The sequence below is a fragment of the Pelmatolapia mariae genome, linkage group LG3_W (genome assembly GCF_036321145.2).
Source record: "Pelmatolapia mariae isolate MD_Pm_ZW linkage group LG3_W, Pm_UMD_F_2, whole genome shotgun sequence".
NCBI lineage: Eukaryota > Metazoa > Chordata > Actinopteri > Cichliformes > Cichlidae > Pelmatolapia > Pelmatolapia mariae.
The window spans coordinates 66931990-66945758 of record NC_086229.1 but is presented as its reverse complement, the minus strand read 5'-3'; the positions used below and the strand labels follow the sequence as shown (position 1 = coordinate 66945758).

Genomic DNA, 13769 nt, shown 5'->3' with positions numbered 1-13769 from the left:
TTGGCTGGTAGACAAACTGCACTGGGTTTAGATGTATCACTCCTGATGAATGGCATGGGGGGAGGAGGCAGTAGAGTCGTTGAAAGAAAAGGAAAAAGAGGGCAGGTGAGTTGCATCTGGTATCCCCGGTGCTATAGGGGGTTGCAGAGAGGTGTGAAGGAGGTGTGAAGAGCTCTGGTAGATGGGGGAGGGAAGGACTTCTGAATCAAACCTGTTAAACTGTTTTAATTTATTAGCCTGAACCTGGTCTACTTTCCTGGTCAATACAGTGTTATCCACACAGAAGCTGATATAGTCTGTTATGCAGGTTGTTAGGCTGGCTGGATGGGGGAGTGGCGTGTGCCTGGCGGCACTTTCGATGGAGGACACTAAGGACAATATACTTAAAACAGATCGTGAGAGCAGCTGAGAACATCATTGGAGCCCCTCTTCCCTCCATCACGGATACTTATAGCACCTGTTCCATCGGCAAAGCCACCAGCATTGTGGAGGACCCCACACACAGTTTCTTCCCCCAACTGTAGTCTCTCACTCTCATATACACACACACACACAGAGTGAGAGAGACTAAGTTACTTTTGCACAATACTCAGCATTTCGCACATATCGATTGCGTCTTGTGACTCTATCATCTTGTTCCATTTAGTGTTGCTGTGAGTACTCAGACTGCTACAGAACGCAACATGGAGGCCTGTCGACTTTTTCTTAAAAGTGGGTGAAATGACACTCTTTCTTCATTTGACACACACACACACACACACACACACACACACACACACACACACACACACACACACACACACACACACAGATATACAATCACCCTCTCAAAACACCTCCAATGCACGTCCTTTATGTTGTAAGGTGTGAAGATTCACGTGCTCTCTGTGCTGAGGTGTTTTTGGTTTTTTTCTCTGTTCTCAAACTGTTCTCCTCTAGAAGCTCAGTCTGAGTGGAGTTACTTTTTCTCCTCCTCCCTCATGCATTCTGATTCCTGTGTTTCAGCTCATATCTGCCTCTCTCACTGAGGGAGATGTACACACACACAAACACACACACACACACACACACACACACTGACCCCTCACTGTGTTTGAACCAATAGAAAGCTGGTGCTCAGAGGAAGAGGGCGGGCTTTACTTGGTGTCAGTGAGAAAAAATGCAAAAAAGCTCAAATGAGTGAGAAGGACGATGAAGGAAACATCTGTGCTGTGTCTGCTCTGTAAGTAGAATCTCTGTGTTTGTTTGAATTCTTGTACTTTGACTGTCTGCTCTCCTGATAACTGATGATGGAGGAGAAGACATGAAAAACAAATCAGGCTGAATTCAAGTTAAGCAAATAAGGATAAGCTGCATTTGTCGGTTGCAGCTGAGATGACAGACCTAGTCAACCATACATACAATATACAAACATTACAGTGGGGAGACAGGTCTGGCTAAGTAGCAAAAAAGTACAGACAATGAAATATGTAACTATAGGAAAAATATTTTTTCCCTATGTGTTACATATTTCCCTAAGATTTCTGCTCATAATGACTCCCTTGTTGGGAGAAAACAAACACAAAACACTCCATAGCACATAAAGAAGCACAGATACCATCACGCTATAACACCATGAAACACAGACAAGCATGTGCCAATGTTCACATGGGGGTCATGGACGCTGCTAACTCATCGCGCCTCCGGCTGAGCTGCTGTCCCCATTGGGTGGGAGGTAAGTGGGGGAGGAGGCATTGGATCCGTAGAAAGGAGGGCAATGGTGAGGGCGTATCAGTATCACTGTGCGTTTCTTTCCTGAGTTCAGCCTGAGAAAGTGTCCTTACGCCTATTAATCAAAGACTAAAAGTCCACAGCCTACGCAGGTGGAGGTGAGGAATAGGGCAAAGAGTCAGTTCAGTCTCGTTATCCTATCTCTTGGAAGAATGTTGTTGTCAACCTTCAAGCAGCTGGTGCTGTCTGGGGTGGGGGTGTATCCACATGAGAGATGTTGGTTATGTGAAACAACCATTAATTGCATTAATTTTTCAGTCATTTTAATGTCCGTCACTGGTCTTCAGGTGTATCTCTCATTTGGAGATTATGTATCAGAATTTCAGGAGCAGGACCACACCTCCAAACACGCTCCTTCCGGCTGTCATCTATATAGGCTCCCCTAGTTCTGCAAGCTGATCGTTCTCTTTACGTGCCCCACCCTCCCTCCCTCCTTCTCCATTCTTCAAGTGCTTCACTTCTATTTAGTAAATGCCATCGCCAGTCCCCTTTTTGAGCCCTTGCCCAAACCGCAGCTCATTTCATGTCAAAGCATCACTTTTTCCTACTAAAACACTGTCAAACAGAAATGAGGACGTGGGCCCAGCTAGTGAATTAAGAGCCGTGAGCTCTTCCAAGATATTTCCCATATTTTCGTTCAGTAAGAACAGTCTGAGCTCTCACCGCTCTTCCCACACTTTTGATTATAGTTGCAAGCCAGGTGGGTTTTGAACAGTAGTTACAGCTACAGCTTTCTTCAATTTCTGATAAGCTAGGGCCAAGCCAGCTCCAAACAGCAAGAACCCCGTCATCATGGTCCCGAATAGGTAGATGTCTTCAGTATCCTTGATAGACAGTCCCGCCAGGAACACAGCGCACCACTTCCGACACCCGTCCATCGTGTATCCAGCAGGGAACGTCCCTCCAGGATACTCAGGCTCTCCTGAACCTAGGCTTCTTGTTCAGAATAGAGTGTCAATTGCATGAAGGGACCAGTTGATCAAATCGATAGTTCTTCTTTAAAGTTTAGGGAACAATAGTGAGACTGAGAGGCTCTATCAGGGTTAAAAACACCATGAGGACCAACTGCAGGTCTGAACTAACTCTTTATCTTTGCTCAGGAGTTGAGGAAACACAGCAGGCAGTGAAAAGCTCAAATCATTCACTCGATATATGAACACAGCTGTTTGTGTGTTTGTCAGCTGTTTGTGTGGAGTTGTTCTTTATGTTCACCTCAAATCAACCTGAGTGTCATTTCTCTTTAGTTCTGATCTCACTGCTGAGCTGCACAACAAACCAAGGTCAGTAACCTTCTTCTGTCACAGTTTAAACCTGATAAATGCTCACTGATATTACCTGATTGGGTTCATGTTTCACAATGTAGCTCACATATTAAACTGATGAAATGAGGATTCTGCAAAACATTTATTTTACCATTTTATCACATATAAAATTATAAGTTTTTCATTTTAGCCCTCACAGTTCGTCTGACTGTGAGTCCCAGCAGCTCTCAGTTCTTTAAAAGAGACTTTGTGTCTCTGAGCTGTGAGGAGGACGACAGCTCTGCTGGATGGACTCTGAGGAGAAACACAAGCAAACAAAAGAAGAGTCAGTGTGGAGATGGGTGGGGAGAAGGCGCTGGTTCTTCCTGTAACATCACTGTTTTCCAATCAGACAGTGGAGTTTACTGGTGTGAGTCCAGAGAGGGTCCCATCAGTAACATGGTTAACCTGACAGTCACTGGTAAGCTGAGTGTGTGGAGTTAGTGTTGATGAAGCTGTGTGTAAATGGATGAAATGCTGTAGTTTGTCTCTGTGTTGAGGTGGATCAGTGATCCTGCAGAGTCCTGTCCTCCCTGTGATGGAGGGAGATGACGTCACTCTGCTCTGTAAAACAAAGACCACTCCCTCCAACCTCCCAGCTGCTTTCTATAAAGATGGCTCCCTCATCAGGAAGCAGCCTACAGGTCACATGACCATCCAGCATGTTTCCAGGTCTGATGAAGGCCTCTACAAGTGTGACATCAGCGGTCATGGAGAGTCTCCATCCAGCTGGATCACTGTCACAGGTGACACACTCACCTGTCTGTGTTTCTGCAGCTTTCAACATTCACAATGTGACGACAACTTAATGACTGTGTTTGCTTTATTTTAGGGGAACACACCACCACACCTCCACCTACATCCACACCTCCACCTACATCCACACCTCCACCTCCATCCATACATCCACCTGGCTCCATCGCTAGCCCTGGTTCCCCTCTCATACCTGTGTTCTCATGTGTTGGATCAGTTTGTGTTGTGGATCTACTGGTGTTACTGGTTCTGCTGGTGAAACGATGTGTTCACAGAAAACCTGAAGGTGAGAATCAAACTTCCTGCACTTTTATGAATGCGGTTGTTACTTGATGCATGCTTGCATGTTACTTGACTCATTTTTAGAACTGAGCCCAGTCTTTTTTTTCCAAACACGGTAGTGTTGCCACTTTACTATTTAGCATTCCAAATGATCTCCAAGCTACCCAATCCCACTGAGGTCATACAAGGAGATAAAAAGCATCAGAGAATGTCTCTGTGTGGGTCGTACAGAGATAACTCAGGAAAGACAGAGTTAAGGAATGTATAAATGTTCTCCTACTTATGAGCAAACCCATGTCTCCACTACAAAGGGGTTACCACCACCTAAACCAGGGGTGGGCAATCCCAGTCCATGAGGGCTGGTGTCCCTGCAGGTTTTAGATCTCACCTTGGGTCAACACACCTGAATCACATGATTAGTTCGTTACCAGGCCGCTGGAGATCTTCAGGACATGTTGAGGAGCTAATTTAGCCATTTAAATCAGCTGTGTTGGTTCGAGGACACATCTAAAACCTGCAGGGACACCGGCCCTTGTGGACTGGGATTGCCCACCCCTGACCTAAGCAGTAGATATAGGGTATGTGAGTGATATGTCTCTGCACTGTGCTGCATGGAGCTCAGTTTATCGATTACTTACCTCTCTGAAAATGTGACATTGCAGCCATGGAGTTTTCTGTTTGTGCAGTAACAAATTTCTTAAATGTAATCTCTGTTTAGATATTTAATTGAATTTTTTTTTATGTTGAATGATTTCAAGAAGAAACTGAAGATGACATCATCACTTATGTCAAGTACAACATCAAGACATCCAGTCATCAACAACAACCAATCAGACAAAGCAGAGGTAATGTTGTGGTTTTTCTTCATGGTGAGGTTCAGACAGTTTTAGCTCCTTGTTACCGTAGTAAAGATGGGGGTCAGTGTACTTGGTGTTTTGTTGGATTACTGCGTTGGACATGGTTGTCTGTGGTGACTGATTCACTTTTGGAGTGGGTCATACAGAGAGAGGCAGAATGCAGGCAAAACAGCACTAAGAGATGTAGAAATGTCCTCTTCTCAATGTCCAAACACAGATCTCCACTACAAAGGGGTTACAATCTTACAACCAAACATGTGCAGTACATGCTGGCTAAGTCCGAGCACCATGCTCGATGAATCTCAGTTTACCGAGTAACTCTGTGATGTCCATATTGCGGGGATGGAGCACAGTGTCTGTGCTTTCTTAAATGTAATCTCTGTTTAGATATTTAATTGAAATTTTTTTTTTTATGTTGGATCATTTCTGCAGATCAAGAGGAAACTGGAGAAGATGACATCCTCACTCATGTCAAGTACAACATCAAAACATCCAGTCATCAACAACAACCAGACAGACGAAGCAGAGGTAATGTTGTGTTTTCTTCATGGGGTGGGGATGTCCAAGATGAGGGTCAGACAGTTTCAGCTCATTGTTATCAAAGTAAAGATGATGGTTCGTGTACTTGTTGTTTTACTGCGCTGGAAAACGTGGTTGTCTGTGGGGACTAATTTGCTTTTGGAGCCTCAAGTGGACATTAGAGTAATTGCACTTTTTTCAGTTCATTTTTTGGCTCTGGCAGTGTCACGGTTCTGGGTCAAATTGACCCAACATTTCAAGTTCTGATGTTTTGGTTTGATTTTGTATTTTTGGTTATTTTCTTGATCTACTGTCAGGAGATGATGATGATGATGATGATTAGTATTATTTAGTATGTTCCAGCTTATTCTGGTTTAGGTTTAGTTCTGCCCGTTTAAAGTCCGTGTTTCTTTGTCTCCGTCTTTGTGTATTGTTTCCTGTTTTATTTTGAAGGATTATGCCTTATGTCACTGTGTCCAGCCTCGCTCCCCCCTGTCTCGTTAGTCCTAATCTCTCCCAGCGGTGTCTCCCTCCTGGTTTCCATTCCCTGTGTATATTAGCCCTCTGTTTGCCTTTGCTCAGTGTTGCGTTGTACTCTCACGTTTCTGCGTTCTGGCCTGCCTGGCCTGCGTTTTGGATTCTCAGTTTAGTGAAGTTTCTGTTTTGTTGCTATCATCAATGAAGCTGAGTCTTGTTGAGTTTACGTTTGCCTCCGAGTCCTGGATTTTGGGTAATTTCTCCCTGCCTGCCTGCACACAGCCAATTTCTGTTTGGTTTGTTTGATATTTTGATTAAACTTTAACGCACAGAGTTTCACCCATATGTAGGACAGGTATTACCAGTTTGGCTGCTGAGTGGTTAAATTTGCTTCTTTGGACTTTGGTGAAGGTTTACAGTGGGAACATTTATGCAACATAGGTGATGGTATTTAAAAAAAACATAACATCGAGATCAGGTGTGCTCATGGTGGTGTGGCCACAAGCATATGTGACCAAGTGCTCAACAAGGATTATATCAAAATAATACAATGACACTGGCACCAAGGGGTATTTTACCCCCAGTTAATATAAAATCTCCTTAAAAACTAGAAGGTTTATGGACTCAACACCGAGGCAGATTGGCTCCAATATTAATATGTCATTTATTTGTATTTATCACAATTAAACAACGGATAAAAAAGATGAAATCTGACTGTGGCACAGCGTATTCAGTGTCCTGAATTACATAAAACCATACATTGAACTGGACTTACCAGTAGCCGAAAACCACACAAAAATCAAGTTTGCACCCCAGGTGCTGTACAGCAAAGGAAGTGTGGAAAATAACCACCACCAAAGGTCCCTTGTAGACACTCGACTACTGGTGTGTCCTCAGTTCACTTTAATAAAAAAAAACACAACAGTCAAAAAGTTAAAAGTCAAAGAAAACTCTTAAAGGACACCAAGCTTGTTGCGCACAGTCAGGAGACAGTGTACATTTGAATATTTAATTAAAACGCACGCACGCACACACACACACACACACACACACACTCTTACTTAAAAACAAAATACCAAATACCAGAGTAAATAGCTGGCACCATGCAAGTAACAGTGGTCTGTACTGGTTATAGTAATTAAAATATTGATAGTGGCCCCTCACAAGAAGAAGAATCCTGTACAGCTCCCTATAAAAACGGGAGCAAGTCAGCTGGATAGGTATAGATGTCACAATTAAGCAGCACAACACACGGGCAGAGGATCACTCTCGCCTGAACACGTGGGCACAAGTATGAACAATAATCCAAAGTAGAACTGAATAAAACAAGGTGAGCTGAGATAATCGATAATGAGAGAAGTACAAAATCAAATTGGACAAGACAGCAGTTAAGCCCCGATCCTTTCAGCACACCGCACTACTCTCTGGAGATCTTTGCAGTTGTAAGCGGTGCTGTTGCCATACGAGGTGGTGATGCATCCAGTGACAGTGCTTTCAATGGTACGGTGTGCACACTGACGTCATCCGCGGTGCGCACACTGTCCGGTCTTATGGTGTTCGGGTGTGGTGAGGTTGGCCATTTAGTTCGAGCGTGTCCTGGAAAAAATGTCTCTTCGAATAATTTGGAACAAACTCGGGTGGAAGGAGGAGAGAAGAAGCAGAGAACAAACAACAGAAGCCAGAGATTTGTGGAGCAATGGATTAAACGAAACAGGAGAGCAAAGTGGTGAGAAACATGGTCAGAAAGCAGCTGCAGTGTAGGAAAAGCAGACTAGAGAAGAAGAAAATGTGGAGCAAATTGTCCACACTCAAAGTCAAACAGTAATAGATTCACAGGATAATCAGGAGAATAATAGAAGTGAAGGAGAGCTCAGGGGAGACTCAAGAAGGGAGAACAACTGTTGTGGATAAGATGGAGTTGGAAAGCTCAGGACAGAATCAGGTAAACTCTGATAGTGATATTATGTTAAAAAATGTTAAACACTTTCTCAAGGTCACAAAGAATATGAAAAAATTGAAAATAGAGGATTTCTTGTTGTTTTTGTTGTGTGTGTGAGATCACAGTTGAGCAATAAAGGAAAGGGTGATTATATGGACAAAGAAGTCTATAGACTGAGAAAGATAGTTGCAAAACTTAAGAAGGAATTTAATAATGACGAGGAGTATGATGGCATCTAAGGTTTTGTGTTTTCTATCTTTATTTATCCTTGTATATTTTGTGATGAGTAACTTCAGAGTCTCTACTTTAAACCTGAATGGAGCCAAAGATATAAGGAAGAGAGTCAGTGTGTATTAATTAATTAATTAAATGAAAGCACATAAATGTATTAATGGTCCAAGAAACACACAGTGATTGTTTAAATTGTTTACAGACTGGAAGAGGGATTGGGAGGGTGAAGTTATTTTGAGTCATTTAAGTAGAGCCTGTAGTGGGGCTCCTTTTTTCGAAAGACTTTCTACCGGAGTCTTATGATTTTCAGGAGGTGGTAAAGGGCAGGCTAATGATGGTGAAGGCAAAGTATGAATGTTTCACGATTGTGCTTGTGAATGTGTATACTCCAAATTTGGGGCCAGAGAGAGTTCTTTTTTTAACGCAAGCTTGAGGATGACTTGTGCATGTGTGATCCAGAAGAGTTTCTTTTTTTGGCTGGAGATTTTAACTGTACAGAAAATGATGTCACCATCCGCTGTCAAATGATCGATCCCCAGCAAATGATTTCAAACCATGTATGAACTTGCTCTGTCCTTTCTTTTTTTTCCAGCGAAAAGAAAAACATCGTAGGTGTCACGGTTCTGGGTCAGTTTTGACCCAGTATTTTGAGTTTTCATGTTTTGGTTTTGGTTTCATGTTTTCTCCCAGCTGTGTCTCCCTCCTGGTTTCCATTCCCTGATTACCACTCTGCGTATATAGCCCTGTGTTTTCCTGTGTTCCCTGTCGCGTTGTACCCTCGGTTTATGCCTGTGTGTTTTTGGGCTCACTATTCAGTAGTCACTTTGTTTTGTTTGATGTCAGCAATAAAGATGTGGTTTTCAGTTACATTTCCGTCTCTGAGTCCTGCACTTGGATCCACATCTCCACCTGCCCACACAGAGAGCCCTGAAAGTAGGAGCGTCAGTCAAACACCTTGAACCACTGTTTGTTATGTTGGAGTATGTCTTTGAAAAATATGGAGTGGGTTGGTCTTCATTGGCATTTCTTCGTGCTGGCTATACAAAAACAGAGGCTTCAAAGTGGAAGCTGCTAAATTTTGTGGTGGCTCAAGCAAAAATTTTATATATAAAAGTAAAAAAAATAAGATTGATAATTTTTCAGAGGAAATGTTTGATACTACTTTCATTTTGCTAGTTAAATATAGAGTTAAAGCAGAGTTTCAGTTTTACTCGTTGATGAATAATTTAACAGTTTTTTCTTCTCAGTGGTGTTTTAGGAATGTGGTGTGTTCTGTTATAGATGGCCATTTGTACTTCAGCCCTATGTTCATGTGGCAGTTTTGTTTTTTTTTCCTTTTGTGACAAAACTTGTGATGTCTTGATGTTTATTTATTTGTAATAAATGTGTTGTTAAAATAAAAACTCTTTCTTTCTTTCTTTCTTTCTTTCTCTAATGCTCCCTCAACCATCAGTTTTGACAGTGTATCCTGACATTGTCATCTTGGAAGATGTACCATTAGGTAAGGCAAAAAAAATCCACTTATGTAAAAACCGGCCCTGACCTTACCTAATTTTTTTAATAATAATAATGGATTGCATTTATATAGCGCTTTTCGAGACCCTCAAAGCACTTTACAATTCCACTATTCATTCACTCTCACATTCACACACTGGAGGCAAGCTACAGTTGTAGCCACAGCTGCTCTCAGACAGACTGACAGAAGCGAGGCTGCCATATTGTGCCATCGGCCCCTCTAGCCATCACCAGTATGCAGTGGGTGAAGTGTCTTGCCCAAGGACACAATGACCGAGACTGTCCAAGCCAGGGCTCGAACCGGCAACCTTCTGGTTACAAGACAAACTGCCAACTCTTGAACCATGATCTGCCACATAACTTTGCTAAACCTCATCCTAACCAACCTAAGCAACCCCAATCCTCTTACAGTAGACAGAAAACATGATGGTGTCACTTCTACAGCCCCTCTCTTTACGCTAATGTGCCCGTTATACAGGAAAATCTGGGCTTATCAGATCACATGACCTTTTCCCATTGGTCCACAGTCCAATATTCAATTTCCTTAACAAACTAAAGCTTTCTTTTTTGATCAGCATCTCCAACAAATGGTTTTCACAGCTGTTTAGTCCCAACCATTGAGTTCTCTTTGCACTGTGCATGTGGAAAAGATTTCTCATTCAATATTAAAAATAACTCATACGTACGTCGTACTGTTAATTTGTTATGATCTGATTTTTTTCAGTGAGTCAGCATAACATTTCTATTCCAGTTGTTGCACCTGCAGTAATTTAAATGTTTTATTCTGCAGAGATTGATCCAGTTGCAGTGAGAACTGAAGACACGTTGAGCAACGAGGTCCAGGTACAGCTGCTCTTTATCTTTATATTTGGAAGAAGCCAAGCTAGCTGCTCATTCAGCCATCACAAGATAAGCTAACCAAACCACATCATGACATAACCTCAGATCTTTGAATAATATCAGACTTTTCATCTCTCTGTCAGAAAAAAAGGTTTCATGTAAAGTTGACTGGTTTCTTTAAAAGAGAGATGGACAGGAGAATGTAAGGTTGGTTACACGCTCACCTATCATAGGTAAACTGATTCAACTGCTCATTAACACAGATATCAAATGACCAAATCACTCATTTGATTAACTTATTTACTCTCCACGTCGTAGGCCCAACAGCCTTGTTGACCAAGTCCATCCCTTTATGACCACAGTGGACCCGTCTTCTAATGGTTCCTGTGCACCACTGCTCACTGAAGCCAGAGCACAGTTTATGTGTCTGCAGACTCACCACTGATCAGTACAACTGTGCAGAAATGTTTTGTCAGGCTTTTCTTTTAAATGTCATTAAGTTGATAGCAATGAGGTGATGTAAAACATAGGTGTACATGGTATTCACTTAAAAGTGAGAGGAGACCGAGTGTTCTCTATTGTGGCTCCTAAGCTTTGGAATAATCTTCCTCTTCACATTAGGCAATCGACATCAGTGATGGTTTTTAAATCCAGATTGAAAATGCATTTTTATTCACTGGCTTTTGACTCAGTGGTTGACTGACTTGTATTTACTTATACTTTATTGTTTTCTCGCTATGTTTATTATTTTATCGTATTTATTATTCTTATGGTATCTATTATGTTTCTATTCTTCAGCACTTTGGTCAGCCTTGTGTGTTTTTAAAGTGCTATATAAATAAACGATGATGATGATGATGATGATGATGAAAAGTCTTTTCTTTTTTTAGTTGTTTTTGTCATGTGGTTGTGGGTTTCACTAAGAGTCAGATGGAAAAGATGATTTGTTTGAGTTTGACTGTGACTAACCGATACCCACCTCTACTCCACAACCACAGACTAAAATCAGCAGGGACATCATTCAGTGGTGACAAACTACAAAGAAAAGCTGCAGTGCATAATTTATTTGTGTTTGAGACTGAAGAGATATTATTTATTTTTCTTAGTCCCTCAGAAACCGATCAATAATATCAATGCCATCATTCCAGCTTTTGATCAGCAGCATCATTTCTTTACATTGCATACTAAACATAACTTAAAATGCTGCTGCTACTAACATATTGTCTTTACATGTTTGCAATGTGCCACAAATGACATAGGCAAAGGTAGGAAGTACAAGTAATATATGTTCTTGTAAGCTAGGCCTTTATTTTATTGTTTGATGAACTATAAATGAACATGTGACTTATCCCAGAAATCTTTCAGGAACACATCACTTAAACCAGCACAGAGTTCTTCCTGTTAAACTTCCCAGTGACACTAGAAATGCACATGAATCACACTTAAAGTCTGCTCCCATCTACTGGTATAACCTGGTGTTACAGCAGAGCAGCTTTAATAACGGCAACAATTTAACCTCTGTCAACTAGGTCATCACTTACAGGTAGGGTTAGGGCTTCGTTCATTTTCTCGACATGCTAAATGTCCCATTTCAAATCAGCAATATAAAAATCTATTTCAACCAGATTTTTTATGTTAAATAGACAAAATCCCACATACAGGGTATATTTTGTATTTCATCTGATCTCAGAACCGTCCAAGTAAGCATAAAATAGTTGCGAGGGAAAAGAACAAGATGAATTCAATTGGTCCCAGTACAGAACCCTCTGGAACTCAAAAACTACACATAAAGAAAATAAATGTGTTTTTCGTTTTAATTTTTGGTGAATGCACTTTCAGCTAAAACAAACTAAAATGTACACTGTGCTGTAAAATGAAATGTAGAATTGCTGTCATTTCCATAACCTGCCTACTTCCTGATCCAAATGAGCTTTTGTGGTTTATGAACATGTGAAGATTCCTCTTTCTTTTGTTGCTTTTTATTGTTCCACTTCCACACATTTCCACTTCCACCGCCGGCAGGGAGGAGGTGGATTGTCTGGCTGACTGGTGGGACACCAACAACCTGCATCTCAACACAGAGAAGCCCAAGGAGCGACAGGAGGAATGCTTACCCACATCCACCCATCTATATCAAAGGTACGGCTGTGGATCGTGTGAGCAGCTTCAAGTTCCTGGGTGTCCACATCTCCAAGGATCTCACCTGGATGACCAACTGCTCCAAGCTGGTCAAGAAGGTCCACCAGTGCCTCTTCTTTTCTGAGGACTCTGAGAAAGAACCACCTGTCCTCAGACATCTTCAAACACTGATCTATTGAGAGCATCCTGACTAGGGATGGGTATCCTTTAGGTTTTATCCGATACCGGTGCCAAACCGGTAGTTTTGAAACGGTGCCGGTGCTTAAAGAATGGAGAACACAAACTTTGTCCAAAAACCTCTCATGTTTAGCTGTTTCCCACTTTTTCTTTGGTCATTTTAGCCTTTTTGGCCAGGGTGAAGGGAGCATCTGCCCTCAAACAAGAAGACAGCCGCATGTAGCTACGACAGTGTTTGCTAGTTCACCTTACACGCATTAAGTTAACAGTGTGGTTAGCTATTTATTGCCACATTTAATTAATTATTTAATGGTGTATTTAATGAATTCATTATGGCAGTCCTGGCGTTCCATAGTTAGCCTACTCAACGAAAATTACACATGAACAACATTCAGCTATTCGCCCAGAGAAGAACGGCGGCTGCTGCCGTCATCATTTCTGCTACACTGGGAGGGCTAGGGGCCAGGACTCTCCTCTTCGGGTTCTTGGGGGAACTCATTGAGGCGATTGTCAACAGCAGGCCAATTACCAGAACGTCTAATGACTCCAACGATTGAGATGCACTTACACTCAATCATCTTCTTCTTCTTAAAGAGAAGCCAGTAGTGCCACCTGGATTATTCCAAAGACAGGACAGGTGGGTCCCCTGTGCAATACCTGGCAGGCATTTTTTGGAAGCGTTTGACTAAAGAGTATTTGCCCCTTCTACAAGAAAGACAGAAGTGGTTAGAGACTAAGAGAAATTGTAGTTGACGACAGTGCTCCAAGAAGTTCCAAGAAGAGAACAGGTGCTGATTCACATTGACCTTTCAGACGTGTGTTTGTCAAAACCAAAACTAGTTAACAACAGCAAGTTATGTTTATTGCTTGAAATGGAGGCAACAGTTTGAATCTTAGCCTCATGTGTAACAGATTTATGTTCAAGACATATTATTTGTGTTTCATATAGTGTTTGGTGAAGCCAGTTAA

The 13769-nt window shown here is 41.8% G+C and overlaps 1 protein-coding gene across 1 annotated transcript; it reads left to right on the top strand.

Moving 5' to 3' along the window:
• The first annotated feature begins 3337 nt into the window (after positions 1-3337).
• LOC134618046 (uncharacterized) lies at positions 3338-11251 on the top strand. Its single transcript, XM_063463234.1, has 9 exons — positions 3338-3492; positions 3572-3817; positions 3904-4110; positions 4865-4951; positions 5396-5491; positions 9583-9630; positions 10435-10487; positions 10628-10717; positions 10803-11251. The coding sequence occupies exons 1-8, from the start codon at positions 3471-3473 to the stop codon at positions 10688-10690; spliced, it is 822 nt and encodes a 273-aa protein (XP_063319304.1). The 5' UTR covers positions 3338-3470; the 3' UTR covers positions 10691-10717; positions 10803-11251.
• Positions 11252-13769: the final 2518 nt, after the last annotated feature.

Bases quoted from the DNA above. Each gene is read 5' to 3' on its own strand.
- LOC134618046 (XM_063463234.1), top strand. From the start codon at position 3,471: ATGGTTAACCTGACAGTCACTG. The intron at 3,493-3,571 runs GTAAGCTGAGTG...CTCTGTGTTGAG, and splicing joins GGTTAACCTGACAGTCACTG to GTGGATCAGTGATCCTGCAG. The intron at 5,492-9,582 runs GTAATGTTGTGT...CTCAACCATCAG, and splicing joins ACCAGACAGACGAAGCAGAG to TTTTGACAGTGTATCCTGAC.